Genomic DNA, 14,752 nt, shown 5'->3' with positions numbered 1-14,752 from the left:
TGATCAATCTATAATTTGAACAACCAAACAAACCAAAAAAATCAATAAATTAGTTCGGTTCAGTTTGAAAACCTCGGGTTATAAGCTGCAGAAGTTGAAGTAACCCTAAAATAATATCAATGCTTACTGGCAGCCCCGTGGAAAAAATAGACCAAAGTCCAAAAATTAAAAGCACTAAAGAATAATTAGACGAAAGGTTATATACAAATACAACCAAAAGAAAAACCATTAAGCATCCGGTAACCCCAATCTCTATATCTCTAACCAGACACAAGCGAGCACATACATACATACATACGCCTTCTCTTCCCCCATCCAAAACTCGGTAACCGGTCATCGCCTTTCTCCCCCAATCAACGGGACGGCCTCCGAATTTCGATCTACCATCACCAGATTAAAGCTCCGTCGCCTCTTTTCCCCGATTAGATTACCCCGGTGAGATTCCTTCACCGGACTTGTTTGATTTCCCCCAAATCGGCGCCGCCTCGTTGTTTCCTAACCGTCTCTCCTCTTTTATACCTTTGTTTGGCTCATTCCTTGCGATTTTCCGATTTCTAGGGTTCCTTGTTCCTTTTCATCGATTCAAATTGAGTTTGTGAGGGTTTATTGGAGTGTAGACTTGTTTTGATCCCTTTGATTTGAATCTCCTGATATTGATATTTATGTTTGCCTAATTGAATAAGATCTGCTGTGCTGGCAATGATAAAATGTTTAGTACCATTTTGCTGCAGGAGAATCAGAGCAGTTTCGGAATTGGTTGCTTTCATGTGAGAAGATGGCTTTCTTTAGGAACTACTCTAACGATACTGTATCGCCTAGTGCTCTCGATGACAATCAGGACGCTGCTACTTTCCAGAGTTCGTCACCTTTACAGCAAGATATGGATGCTTCTTATAATACCGAAAGAGGCTTTGACATGAACCTGGACGTTCAGTATCAATGCGAAGCAGAACCAGGATCTAGTATTGGGCAGCAAAGCCAGACGGGGGTAGCTGTTTCTTCCGGAAGGAGAACGGGTGTATCTGGGAAGTGGGGTTCCACCTTTTGGAAAGATTGTCAGCCAATGGGACAGAGAGACGGCGCTGGTTCTGCCAAACATTCACTAGAGTATCTATCAAACAGTGAAAAATTAGATTCTGAAAATGAAAATGAGGAGGATAAAGGAATGAACAAGCAGCAGAGTGGTCAAGGTGATGTTCCAGCTGAGGAAATGCTCTCTGATGAATATTACGAACAAGATGAAGATAATCAAAGTGACCATGTCCAGTACAAAGCGTTTGGCGATCCTATAAATTCTAGATCACTGCCCAAGACAGGGTCTTCTATCCATAGCAAGTCAAGGACCTCGAGAGCAATTCAAAAGAATATTCACTACGGTGATGCTGATATAGACTATGAAGAGGAGGAAGATGGTAAACTCTTGTAATTTATAGATTCACTGCATTGTTTAATTTGTAACGTTACTAGAAATTTGTGTCCATGTTTTTCACTTTTCTTGTGAACCCTTCTCATGCCGTATACTTAGTTTGAGCTTCAGTAACGTTGTGATCTTATTTTCATCAGAGGATGACCCTGAAGACGCTGACTTTGAGCCCTATGATGCTGCTTCTGGTGGTGATGCAAGCAAGAAGGTTTAATTTCTTACAGTTCTTGTTTTGGGATACAGTTTTTTTTTCTTTTTCAGAATGAAGTAGATACTTTCTGAGCCATTTCTTAACTACGTTTACTATTTGAAAGGAGTCATTATAGTAAAATGTTGTGTTCTAGCGTGTAACTTGTTATAGTTTTGATGAGATTTCTTCCAACTAAGTGATTGTTTTCTTTTAGAATGACCAAGATTGGGACGTTTCTGATGAAGATCCTGACAGTGATGATGATTTCGATCTTCCCGATTCCGAGGATGACTACGACACAAAAAAGCCTAAGGCTAGACAACAAGGTAAAGGTTTCCGGAAGTTGAGCTCTGGACTCGATAGGAAATCAGCCCAGGCTTCTAGTCGTCAAAAGAGAAAACCATCATATCAAGAGGACTTCTCAGAGGATGATTCTGACAATGAAATTGACGAGGGGTTTAGAAGCTTGCCCAGAAGAGGGACAACTCTAGGGAAAAACAATGGAAGGTCTACAAATAATATAGGACAGAGTAGTGAAGTTCGGAGCTCCACCAGATCAGTTCGAAAAGTGTCTTATGTGGAGAGCGAGGACAGTGAAGAAATAGATGATGGGAAAAATCGAAAAACTCAGAAGGTACGAAATGTTGTTTCATTTCAAGGTTATATACTTGACTAGAGCCCTTTTGGAGCGTAGCCCGGATTATGAAGGACTCATATTCTCTATTTTTCCTTTTTGTTTTTGACATATGTTTGTTAGGATGACATTGAAGAGGAGGATTGTGATGCTATTGAAAAAGTGCTTTGGCATCAGCCAAAGGGCATGAGTGGAGATGCTCACACGAATAAAAAATTAACAGTTCCCGTGCTACTAAGCCAACTTTTTGATACTCAACCAGATTGGAATGAAATGGAATTCCTAATAAAATGGAAAGGTCAATCACATTTGCATTGTCAGTGGAAGTCATTGACCGATCTCCAGAATGTATGTCCGAATGACACCTTTTTTATTTTTATTTTTGATCAATGTATTTTTCCCACGATATATTTCGCCACTTTTACAGCTAGGATTAGGAATATCTGCTATGTGAAGTGCTTTAAAAATTGTATTGTGATGATGTTGATTTCTTTTCTAAACCATTGTTTCGTTGTGTATGCTGTGTTCCCGCAGCTTAGTGGCTTCAAGAAGGTACTTAACTACACAAAAAAAGTGACCGAGGAGATTAGGTACAGGACAGCACTCTCACGAGAGGAGGTAATGTTTGAATGACGGAAACATTTTCGGAGTTATTGTATCCTTATATCATAAGAGAACACTGATGGTCCATGTCATGGTTCTATTTCTTATTTTTCCTGTTAAAACATGTGTACCATGTAAGATGATAACTTTTTGTTTATATCTAGGCACCATCGTATTAGACGTGTGCTGCCACAGAATGTATTGGAATGTGTAACGTTGTGATGGTACCTAATATATGAAATTCTTATTTTTTCAACCTTTTAGATTGAGGTCAGTGATGTGAGCAAAGAAATGGATCTGGACATCATTAAGCAGAATTGTCAGGTTAGTTTTATGCAGTACGTCAAATTTGCAGTCTCATTTTACATCTCCCCCCCTTTGTTTGCATCTATCGTTTTTTGCATTTTGTGTTGGAGTATTCTTCATGTGAGCTAATTTAGTTTCTGTTATTTAGGTCGAAAGAATAATTGCAGATCGAATCAGCAAAGATGATTTAGGTGACGTGGTGCCAGAGTATCTTGTAAAGTGGCAAGGGCTTTCTTATGCTGAAGCTACTTGGTATATTTTTTTATCTATCTTCGGAAATAACTTTCCACAATTTTTTATATGGATTGTGTTTTGTTTCATATATTAAGAGTTTTTTTATGAACTTGTAATTCCGTATCCTTCTATCCCCTCAACTATCAATTCTCTTTTGGTGTTTGTATAGGGAGAAGGATGTCGATATAGCATTTGCACAGGCTGCTATCGATGAGTACAAGGTAAGAGTTTTTTTTTTAGATTCAGAATCTGCTTTAACTCTGCCATTTTTATTTATGCAATTCTTTGTCCAACTATGTTTCTTTTCTCCTTCGTTGTAGTAGTAATAAGACGGAAATATTCATATTCTGTATAAGGTGATAGCTGTTAATTATTCGACATATGCAGTTTACATCTTCTCTTGTTTTATAGCACAAAAAAATTTTACATGGAAAAACTCATGCGTATAAAATATTAACCTTTCTAGTCAGTCTAAAGAAGTCTTAGAGTTCTGCTTAATGAAGTTTTCTGTTATACAGTACTTGTCTATCCCTCGTCTACTATACATAGTCCATTTCCGCAAAATCAGATCCATAAAAGAATGTAGGTTGCTCTAATGCTTGAGAATTCATTCCTATCTATGATTCAGGCTCGTGAAGTTTCAATTGCAGTGCAAGGAAAAATGGTGGAACAACAGCGTACAAAAGGGAAAGGTCTGTTACGTAAACATTATTCCTTTTTTCTTTTCTATTTCCCATATTATGGAGAGCATAGAAGATAAGTTTTTTTTATATTGGAGAAACTGCCTTTTTACCTTGTAAACTGGTTCTTGCTTGTTTGGTTTGTTCATTTGTTGCCTCTGGAATTTGAACAGAATGCTCATGTAATTTTGATTAAAAACTGACCAGCGTCTGTCTTTGCTAATTCATAAAAGATGACTTTTTCATGATGCTTTCTTCTGCGGTTCACACGATTGTGTTTCTATTTTCTTCTAAGCAGCTCATGAATGTGAGAAATACCGTGTAATAGAAAAAATGCGAAAAACTTTGGTATGTTTATGTTGATTGTGGTAGTTTTCTGTGGTTGCAAAGTTAGGTTTACTCTCTTGTATCTGGGATTATAGGGAAGGTAAATATAATTTTTATATGATACTTTGTAATGGTTAATGTTCTGTTCAGTAAGTCTGCGGAAGCTTGAGGAGCAGCCTGAGTGGCTAAGCGGAGGTACGCTACGGGACTATCAGCTGCAGGGTTTGAATTTTCTTGTCAACAGGTGTGTCTCTTATCTCATTTCATAATTTCTGTTCATGCTTTACTTGTCTGCTTGGTCTAATGGTTCGCTTCCTTTCATTTTCCAGCTGGCTTAATGACACTAATGTCATTTTGGCTGACGAAATGGGTCTTGGTAAGACTGTTCAGTCCGTTTCAATGCTTGGATTTTTGCAGGTTAGAATTATTTTCAAGTGAGCACTAACGTTTGCTCGTTAGTTGATAATAATCTTGTTCTCAGCATCCCGCTCTTCATGAGTTAACATTTCTCTATTTATCAATTTATTTTTTTGGCAGAATACCCAACAAATACCAGGTCCTTTCCTTGTCGTTGTGCCTTTGTCAACATTAGCTAATTGGGCTAAAGAATTCAGAAAGTGGCTTCCTGACATGAATATAATAGTATATGTTGGCACCCGGGCAAGTCGAGAGGTGAGAAACTAATGAAATGAATATATCTTTTAAAAAGGGTGTTATGAGTCGTTTGGTGTTTGCATTGTCTATCTAATTCTTTTATTCTCGGACCTAATCAACATTTTTTTAATCCAAATTCAACATGTGCTTTGTTATTGAATTTTGATTTCTGTAATCTTCTGGCTTCAGGTTTGTCAGCAATACGAATTTTACAATGAAAAGAATGTTGGCCGGCCCATAAAATTCAATGCTCTGTTGACCACCTATGAGGTGGTTCTTAAGGATAAAGCTGTTCTCTCCAAGATTAAGTGGATTTACTTGATGGTGGATGAAGCACATAGACTGAAAAATAGTGAGGCACAGCTGTACACGGCCCTTTTGGTATGTAATGTTACTTATCCAACAACTTTATATATTTTAAAGATTCCTTTGGTTGTTCAGAACGGTTAGTGCATCTTATCTGCAGGAATTTAGCACGAAGAATAAATTGCTTATTACTGGTACTCCACTACAGAATAGTGTCGAAGAGCTATGGTATGCTTTCTCTCCTTCTTTGTTTACAATCTTTGGGAGTGTTGATTTGTTTATTTTATGTGGTTAATCCACTCTTGTTTGATGCAAGCTATGATCTTGAGAATTATGATGATGCGTTTCTATTGTCACTAACAAGCTTATAATGGATTTTCTTAATGTTCTGACAATGATTCACTGCCAACACAGTTTCTTCTACTTTTACACCATTGTACTCGGCTCTTTTGATAAATGACTTATTTCTGTTTTTGCAGGGCTCTGCTCCACTTCCTTGATCCTGCCAAGTTTAAGAATAAGGATGAGTTTGTTCAAAACTACAAGAACCTTAGCTCATTTAATGAATCTGAGGTAAGCTTGGCCCATTGCATAATCGCATGCTGTCTTAGTGAAATATAGTTTAGCTATTATTCAGTCGTCTACCAGCTTATACTTCCTTTCGAATTTAGCTCGCCAATCTCCATTTAGAATTGAGACCTCATATTCTACGAAGAGTGATCAAGGATGTTGAAAAGTCTCTGCCTCCAAAAATTGAGCGTATACTAAGAGTTGAGATGTCCCCTCTTCAGAAACAGTAAGCATAACTCCAGCCAAGTTATGTTGACTCGGTACCTTTATTGATGCGTATCATGATTCCATTGTTCTGTTTTAGGTATTACAAGTGGATACTGGAGCGCAACTTCCATGATTTAAATAAAGGGGTGCGCGGTAATCAGGTACGCGACTTTATGATGCACCCAGGCTCACATGTTCATAGTTATGAAATAGTTATTCTCTTTCAATCCCCACTGTAAATTAGGTGGATCACTTAAAATGTGCACCCCAGCATTATTTTTTTTTGGTTTGCAGGTATTATAAATGTCAGCTAACGAGCTCTTATTTACCATCAACAGGTTTCACTTTTAAACATCGTGGTGGAGTTGAAGAAGTGCTGCAATCATCCTTTCTTATTTGAAAGTGCAGACCATGGATATGGTGGTGACATTAATGATAACACTAAACTGGATAAGATTATCCTAAGCAGCGGAAAGCTGGTTATCCTAGATAAGCTGCTGGTTAGACTGCGTGAGACTAAGCATCGCGTGCTTATTTTTTCGCAGGTGCGGTTTTAGTGGCCTTTCTTCTTCCTAGTGGTTTACATTCTATTTGCCTGAATGTTGTGATTTATCATATCCAATATTCTTCTGCTGTTCCTTTGTTTGTGTGTTTTAGATTAAGTAGTGTGTGCTTGTTGTCCCGCAGGTGCAGTTAATGACATTTATTCTTTACAGTAGTCAGTAGATTTGCTTTTATTGAAAAGAAAACTGTGACAAATGATATTCCATTACTCTCTTGCTATTTCTTGTAGTTATATCTAATTTTTTTTATTGATATGTATGTTACGTCTCACAAATATTTTTATAGAACTTTGCCTTGTCGACAGTTAATTTTGGAATTATTTCATCTTGTCGATGTTTGGAACTTTATGAATTAATCATGATGCTTGTTTGCTTCACAGATGGTAAGAATGTTAGATATCCTGGCAGAATACCTCTCTCTTAGAGGTTTCCAGTTCCAGAGACTGGATGGTAGTACCAAGGCAGAACTTCGTCAGCAAGCAATGGATCATTTTAATGCTCCTGCTAGTGACGACTTCTGCTTTCTTCTTTCGACCCGAGCTGGTGGTCTGGGAATCAATCTTGCTACTGCTGATACAGTCGTTATATTTGACTCTGACTGGAATCCACAGAACGATCTGCAGGTATCTTCCTTTGGGTTTTAGTTACTCGTTATCACTGTAGGCTTTTAGGCTTTTATAATGGATTCCCAATATTATTAATATCAGGCGATGAGTCGAGCGCACAGAATTGGGCAACAAGAAGTTGTGAACATTTATAGATTTGTCACGAGTAAAAGTGTTGAGGAAGAGATCCTAGAGCGCGCCAAAAGAAAAATGGTACATTCTTTAGCAGCTGCAGTGAAATTCTTAGTCTTTAATTCTCTTCATTTGCGTTGTCACTTATTCATGTTATAAGATCCATGTTTGAAAATGAATTACTTAGGGATGAGATAGCGCTTCTAAAACAAGATTTATATTTCATATCTAGCCCTAACTATTTTGGTCCGCGCTTCTTTAGGTTCTTGATCATTTGGTTATTCAAAAACTAAATGCGGAGGGTAGGTTGGAGAAGCGGGAAACTAAAAAGGGAGCTAACTTTGACAAGGTAAGGAAATCTTTTAAATTTCTGCCAGATTTTCTTTCGATGTTTAACTTGTAACCATTGCTTATATTCTAGAACGAGCTTTCTGCAATATTAAGATTTGGAGCGGAAGAACTTTTTAAAGAGGATAAAAATGATGAAGAAAGCAAAAAGCGGCTGTTAAGTATGGATATTGACGAAATCCTAGAGAGGGCAGAGCAAGTAGAGGAAAAGGATGCTGGCGAATCAGAGCATGAACTGTTGGGTGCTTTCAAGGCAAGTTCATATGTTTATTTTTCCCTCTTTTATTTGTTCGCCAGGATAGCAAAGTAGCCCAAGTCTGATTTGCAGGCTTCTTGGCATAATTTTTTTGAATCTATTTTTCATTGCTTATGTTTGTAAAATATCTTCCTCTGCTAATTTTTCTGTGCATTCAGGTTGCTAACTTTTGTAACGCTGAAGATGATGGGTCCTTTTGGAGTCGTTGGATAAAACCTGAATCTGTGGTCACAGCTGACGTAAAAGTTCTCTCTTCAATAATAATACGACCTCCTTCCTATGTCATTTTTTGTCTAATTAAAAATCGCCGTTTGTGTTATCGCTTGTACAGGAAGCTCTTGCACCACGGGCTGCTAGGAATACGAAGAGTTATGTGGATCATGATAGGAGCCAACCTGACAGGACCAGTAAAAGAAAAAAGAAAGGATCTGAACCTCCAGATAGAAGTCAAAAGCGCAGAAAAACTGAATATTTTGTCCCCTCAACTCCAATATTAGAGGGGACTACAGCTCAAGTGAGAGGCTGGTCCTATGGAAATCTCCCTAAGAGAGATGCACAACGATTTTATCGAACTGTACGTCGGAAATATATTCTTTATCTATTTTAAGGCTCCTCGAACTGTTGAGCCGCAAATAATTGACATTATTCATTGTACTTGAAGGTCATGAAGTTTGGTAACCATAATCAAATTGCATGTATTGCGGAAGAGGTGGGTGGTGTTGTTGAAGCAGCCCCGGAGGAAGCACAGGTTGAGCTATTTGATGCTTTAATTGACGGTTGTCGGGAATCTGTTGAAACAGAAGACTTTGAATCAAAGGTAAAACATCTGAACTGTGAGGCTCTTTTTTTTAATTCCACCGAAATAATATCTCCAATCTTTCCTGTTTGCTATTTTAATGCAGGGTCCTGTGTTGGATTTCTTTGGTGTGCCAGTAAAAGCAAACGAACTATTGAAACGTGTGGAAGGACTCCAGCTCTTATCAAAGCGTATTAGTCGATATGACGATCCAATTACACAATTCCGGGTGTTGTCCTACCTTAAACCTTCAAATTGGTCCAAGGGTTGCGGTTGGAATCAGAGTACGTGCGAGAGCGTATTCAATAACTGTCTCGTCTTATGTTCTTTCATTCTAAATCTTGTACATGTTTGGGGTGTTGTCAGTTGATGATGCGAGATTGCTTCTGGGGATACTTTATCATGGTTTTGGGAACTGGGAGAAGATAAGACTAGATGAGAGCCTTGGACTTACAAAGAAGATTGCTCCTGTTGAACTTCAACACCATGAGACTTTTTTACCTCGTGCTCCAAACCTAAAGGAGCGTGCTACTGCTCTTCTGGAAATGGTGAATATTACTTGCTTATAATTTATCTCCTTTTTTTCAAAGTGTTCTTAATAACATTCGTTGCAAATAACTTTTCGCAGGAACTTTCTGCGGCAGGAGGGAAAAACACAAATGCCAAAGCATCACGTAAAAATTCAAAAAAGGCTGTCATCAATCAATTGAAAGCACCTGCAAGAGACCGAAAAGGGAAATCTGGTCCTGCCAATCTAATAACAATAAAAGATGTTGGACCTCGGAGAACCCAAAAAGCTGAGCCGCTGGTGAAGGAAGAGGGAGAAATGTCTGATGATGAGGAAGTTTACGAGCAGTTTAAGGAGCAGAAATGGATGGAATGGTGTGAGGATGTATTGGCTGGTGAAATCAAAACACTTGAACGTCTACAAAGATTGCAAACAATTAGTGCGGATCTGCCAAAGGAGAAGGTTTAATTAATTCTCTTCTTTATTTAATCCACCATCGTCCATAGTGGTGGGCGTGCTGCGTCTTTTATCTTGATAATCTTACAAAAAATTCCATGTGTGAACCACAAATAGGTGCTTTTCAAAATCCGGAGATATTTGCAAATCCTTGGGAGGAGAATAGATGAAGTTGTTTTAGAACACGAAGAGGATTCGTACAAGCAAGATAGTAAGTACATCTCTCTCTTGGTATAAATGATAGTGGGAAGAGACCTTTGCTTAGATTTAATAATCGAAATATGCAGGAATGACAATGAGATTGTGGAACTATGTTTCAACTTTCTCAAACCTGTCGGGGGATCGACTCAATCAGATCTACTCCAAATTGAAGCAGGAGAGAGAGGAAGAAGAAGGGGTTGGCCCATCGCAACTCAACGGCTCAACAGCCGGTAGGAGACAACAAAGATTCAAAACACCAGGACCTCCGCAAGTTCACAAGGGCATTGACACAGCAAAATTTGAAGCATGGAAAAGGAGAAAAAGAACAGAAAATAATGATGTTCATCAATCTGAGCGACCACTGATGAGCAACAACTCTAATTCACTGGGAATACTGGGCCCTGCACCATCTGATAGAAGCCATCGGGCACGCCAAGCTGGATTTCCGCCAAGATAAGTTTACTCTGGTACTAGTAACCATGCAATATGCTCTGAACGTGAACTCTGGATTCTCAGTAGTTCAAAAACTTAGATACCCCCGGAAGATTCAATTTCTTTTTCCGAACACTGCAGCAATGTTTGGTTTTCTGGTTGCTCAAATTGGAGATTTGCATGCCCGACCAGCTGATGCGGAATGTTACATATATATGATCTGAGAAACTCACAAATTTTATTATTGAGCCAAGGGATGATAGTACTTCATGCATAGTGCTTTGCTTAGGTGAAATAGCTGTGGATGTTAGTCCGAACTCCATTTCTTTTATATATGTTATTACCCTTGGAATAGAGCAAAATCAAACTGTACATGACCAGTTTTGTTTATTTTAATTTCCATATCCTCTCTCTTATATTTCGCATTTCGAAAGTTGTTCTATGAAAAAGGGCAATTGCGCCATGATTTGTATATTTACTTGCTCATCTCTTTCGCTTTTGCTGAAGAAAACAATTAGAGTAATTTTGTAAACAAGTTCTGTCGGTATGTAATATGGACTGCTGGGATATGTTCCCAATATTCGTTAAGCTTAATTGGGCTGAAATGCTATAATACATGTAAACTCTATGATAAGAAAAACAGGTGCGGCAAACTTGAGAGATCATTAGTGTGATCAGAGCAGTGAAATAGGGATATTCGGTAAGGAATCTGACAAAATTTTGAAACTCGGAATGCACATCTGTTACTCTAGTCCTATTACAGCGGTGTCTTTATTATTCATCTCTTCATAGAGAGTTTACTGCCAAAGAAGTAAAAAGCAGAAAAAGTCCAAGATACCTTCCTTGAGCATTTTGGTTTGGGTTTTAAGAAAAAATAACATAATTTAAAAACTTGCTAAAACCACTAGTGTAGAAATATTTCTAGTTTATCAAAAAATTTGGTTTGCAAGAATATCAACAAGATCTTGTTGTAGAAATATTTCTAGTTTTCTGTCTTTAATTCGGTTAGTTCGGTATAAAAAAAATTACTGAAGTTTTTGGCTTGCAGTTAGCTCAGCTAATTTTTGGTTAAATTAAATAAAATTCCAAAAAATTTGGTTAATTTTGATTAGTTTGGTTATTTCGATTCGGATTTCAGTTTAATTTGGTTAGTTCAGTTTAAAATTTTGGTTAAGAGTGATACTATTTGGTTACAAAAACGTTGTTAGAAACCAAAGTTTACCGAACTAAACCCAACCTTCAAACCGAATTAACCAAACACCGAAATTTACGGATCGGTTCGGTTTGGGTAATAACCGCAGGCCTATTTGCGGCCATTGTTTCAAGAATACTCTTGTTTCAAAAACAAGTTGTGTGGCTCGGTCCCATTTATCTCCTTATCTTTCCTCTTCACTTTTCTACCTCAAATCTTCATTATTTTATTCTATTACAATCTCCCTCCCTCATACTTTTCATCCTTTTGTTTTATCCCCCAACTTTTGTCATAGGTCAAAGCCCACCCCACCCACCATCTCACAATTATTCTAGAGATACACTAAATAAGCAAGAAATATTTTTTTTTGTCAAAAATAAGCAAGAACTATAAAATGATAAAGAGTAGAAGAGCAAATATGCAAAGTATTACAAATACATGTGAACCATACGTACCTAACCTCAAAAGATTTTTCTCCTTGCTCTTATCCGCCACGCGTCTAGAGAGTCCAATAAGCGACGCTACGTGATTGGGATAAACCAAATAACAAAATAAAATACTTTAAAACATGCAAATGACGTTACAAAATATATATATAAAAGGACGATATATTAAAGAGGTCTGAGAAGAAAAGGCCCTCAGGAGCTTCAGCCTTATTCAGAGGTTAACTTCTTTCTCCTTTTTGATTTTGGCAGAGTTTACGACTTCGACTTCTCCGCTTGTTACTCTATTACGTATATATATATGGTCTCATAACTCTCTGAATCGATCACACATATTTGTTGGTTTATGAAATAGTAATATATGTTTCTGTTATTGCTTATTTGAGTTGATCGTAGAAGTAATACATACATATCACATCATGGTCATGTTTTAGCTCTTTCCTATGTTTGGGGATTAGGTAAGTTTCAAAAAAATTTGTAAAATTTATTTTGTAGTGGGGAGAAGGAGAAACAAGGTTAGGAAAAAATGGATTATATGAATGGACCAGGGAGACACCATCTGTTTGTACCAGGACCAGTGAACATACCGGAACAGGTAATCCGGGCGATGAACCGAAACAACGAGGATTACCGCTCACCAGCAATCCCGGCACTTACGAAAACATTGTTGGAGGACGTGAAGAAGATATTCAAGACAACATCTGGGACACCATTTATGTTTCCCACGACCGGGACTGGTGCTTGGGAGAGTGCCTTGACTAACACGCTATCTCCTGGAGACAGGATCGTCTCGTTTCTGATCGGACAGTTTAGCCTGCTTTGGATTGACCAGCAGAAGAGGCTAAATTTCAATGTTGATGTGGTTGAGAGTGAATGGGGACAGGGTGCTAATCTCCAAGTCCTGGCCGCAAAGCTCTCACAAGACCAAAATCATACCATCAAAGCCATTTGCATTGTCCACAATGAGACCGCCACTGGAGTCACCAATGACATCTCTGCTGTCCGAACCATCCTCGGTTATTAATTTGTCACAACCATTTCTTTGTTTTTCTTTCTCTGTTATTATTCACTTACACAGCTTTATACGGGCATACACACAGATCACTACAAGCACCCGGCTTTGCTTCTTGTGGACGGTGTCTCGTCCATATGTGCGCTTGATTTTCGAATGGATGAATGGGGAGTGGACGTGGCCTTGACTGGCTCGCAAAAAGCCTTATCTCTGCCAACAGGCCTTGGGATTGTGTGCGCCAGTCCAAAAGCCTTGGAAGCAACCAAAACTTCAAAATCTCTCAAAGTCTTCTTTGATTGGAATGACTATCTCAAGTTTTACAAGCTCGGAACATATTGGCCATACACACCTTCCATTCAACTCCTATACGGCCTTAGAGCTGCCCTTGATCTTATCTTTGAGGAAGGACTTGATAATGTCATTGCCCGTCACGCTCGTTTGGGAAAGGCCACCAGGTAATTAAGTTTATAGCTTTGTAACCATATCAATACAATTTAAACAGCAACCGTTTTAAAAAAAAAAATGCATTTGGTTTGCTTTTAATATTAAGTGTACGGTGTACCATTATGGATTTACTTTAGTTCTCCTTCAAAATTCCAATGATTTTGAATATCTAATGGATTTCCGATTCGAAGCCATTTGGAAGTAAGTGGAGAGGCCTATATAACTTATATATAGTAGAAGTTATATGATCTCTGATTACGGTGTGAAATAATCTCAAACAAGAGACTTTTAATACGCTAATTGAGCCACAACTAAAAGTTTGTTTGTTAATATGATCATGTATACATAGGCTGGCGGTGGAAGCGTGGGGCCTGAAAAACTGTACACAGAAGGAGGAGTGGATAAGTAACACAGTGACAGCAGTCGTTGTGCCACCGAATATAGACAGTACGGAGATTGTGAAAAGGGCGTGGAAGAGGTACAACCTAAGTCTTGGTCTTGGTCTCAACAAAGTGGCTGGAAAGGTTTTCAGAATTGGGCACCTTGGAAACCTTAATGAGGTACGTTTGTTTGTAATACAGTTTTTGATTAATATGATCATACTCTAATCACAGTACCTGTTAACACGCAGTTGCAACTTCTTGGGTGTTTGGCTGGAGTGGAGATGATACTAAAGGATGTTGGGTACCCGATTGTATTGGGAAGTGGAGTTGCAGCTGCTTCTACTTATCTTCAGCACCACATCCCTCTCATTCCTTCTAGGATCTAATTCATATTCCTGTTTCTCTGTATTTCTTCTCTCTCTCAATGTATAACAAAACTCTTTGTTTTCTCTTTTCTCCACTTCTTTTATATATTACTAAATTATCTATCTTTTATGTGCAATTATTTCCAACAAACTTATTAAAAAAAGGGTCATATGTATTTCTTATTCACAAATAACTTTATTTCAATACGTTCACTTTAGTGGATACGCTGTTAGTGAATCCAAACTCGACCACTCCCTCCGTTTGAGTTCTTTCACACCCATTTGGTGCAAAGAAGTCCAGAGGCAGTCATTTTAAAAAATAGTTGAGATGTTCTATCAGTAAAAACCATTAAACTGTTTAACACTTTTATTATCACTTAAGCATTGTTTAAAATTCTCATAATCTAATTATAAGCCTTTAAAACTAATTTATAAATCTTTATACATTATTTTATAAAACTAATTTATAAATCCTAAATTAG

The 14,752-nt window shown here is 37.9% G+C and overlaps 2 protein-coding genes across 2 annotated transcripts; both read left to right on the top strand.

Annotated features, from left to right (window-relative positions):
- The first annotated feature begins 206 nt into the window (after positions 1 to 206).
- Positions 207 to 10,856, top strand: LOC103837640 (protein CHROMATIN REMODELING 5). Its single transcript, XM_009113993.3, has 31 exons — positions 207 to 435; positions 732 to 1,412; positions 1,564 to 1,631; positions 1,828 to 2,247; positions 2,371 to 2,595; positions 2,782 to 2,865; positions 3,115 to 3,174; positions 3,305 to 3,408; positions 3,560 to 3,611; positions 4,019 to 4,082; positions 4,548 to 4,641; positions 4,727 to 4,814; positions 4,935 to 5,069; positions 5,241 to 5,432; positions 5,518 to 5,585; positions 5,837 to 5,930; positions 6,029 to 6,153; positions 6,232 to 6,295; positions 6,473 to 6,679; positions 7,078 to 7,320; positions 7,405 to 7,515; positions 7,697 to 7,783; positions 7,856 to 8,035; positions 8,197 to 8,277; positions 8,370 to 8,612; positions 8,700 to 8,855; positions 8,941 to 9,118; positions 9,201 to 9,382; positions 9,463 to 9,804; positions 9,916 to 10,009; positions 10,086 to 10,856. Exons 2-31 carry the CDS (start codon positions 776 to 778, stop codon positions 10,454 to 10,456), a joined length of 5,049 nt encoding a protein of 1,682 aa, XP_009112241.1. The 5' UTR covers positions 207 to 435; positions 732 to 775; the 3' UTR covers positions 10,457 to 10,856.
- A 1,179-nt stretch (positions 10,857 to 12,035) lies between these two features.
- Positions 12,036 to 14,475, top strand: LOC103837641 (serine--glyoxylate aminotransferase). The gene is made up of 5 exons (XM_009113996.3): positions 12,036 to 12,286; positions 12,562 to 13,082; positions 13,167 to 13,533; positions 13,872 to 14,082; positions 14,154 to 14,475. The coding sequence occupies exons 2-5, from the start codon at positions 12,593 to 12,595 to the stop codon at positions 14,289 to 14,291; spliced, it is 1,206 nt and encodes a 401-aa protein (XP_009112244.1). The 5' UTR covers positions 12,036 to 12,286; positions 12,562 to 12,592; the 3' UTR covers positions 14,292 to 14,475.
- Positions 14,476 to 14,752: the final 277 nt, after the last annotated feature.

The sequence above is a fragment of the Brassica rapa genome, chromosome A09 (genome assembly GCF_000309985.2).
Source record: "Brassica rapa cultivar Chiifu-401-42 chromosome A09, CAAS_Brap_v3.01, whole genome shotgun sequence".
NCBI lineage: Eukaryota > Viridiplantae > Streptophyta > Magnoliopsida > Brassicales > Brassicaceae > Brassica > Brassica rapa.
The sequence above is the reverse complement of the archived record's forward strand: the minus strand, read 5'-3'. Positions and strand labels throughout refer to the sequence as shown.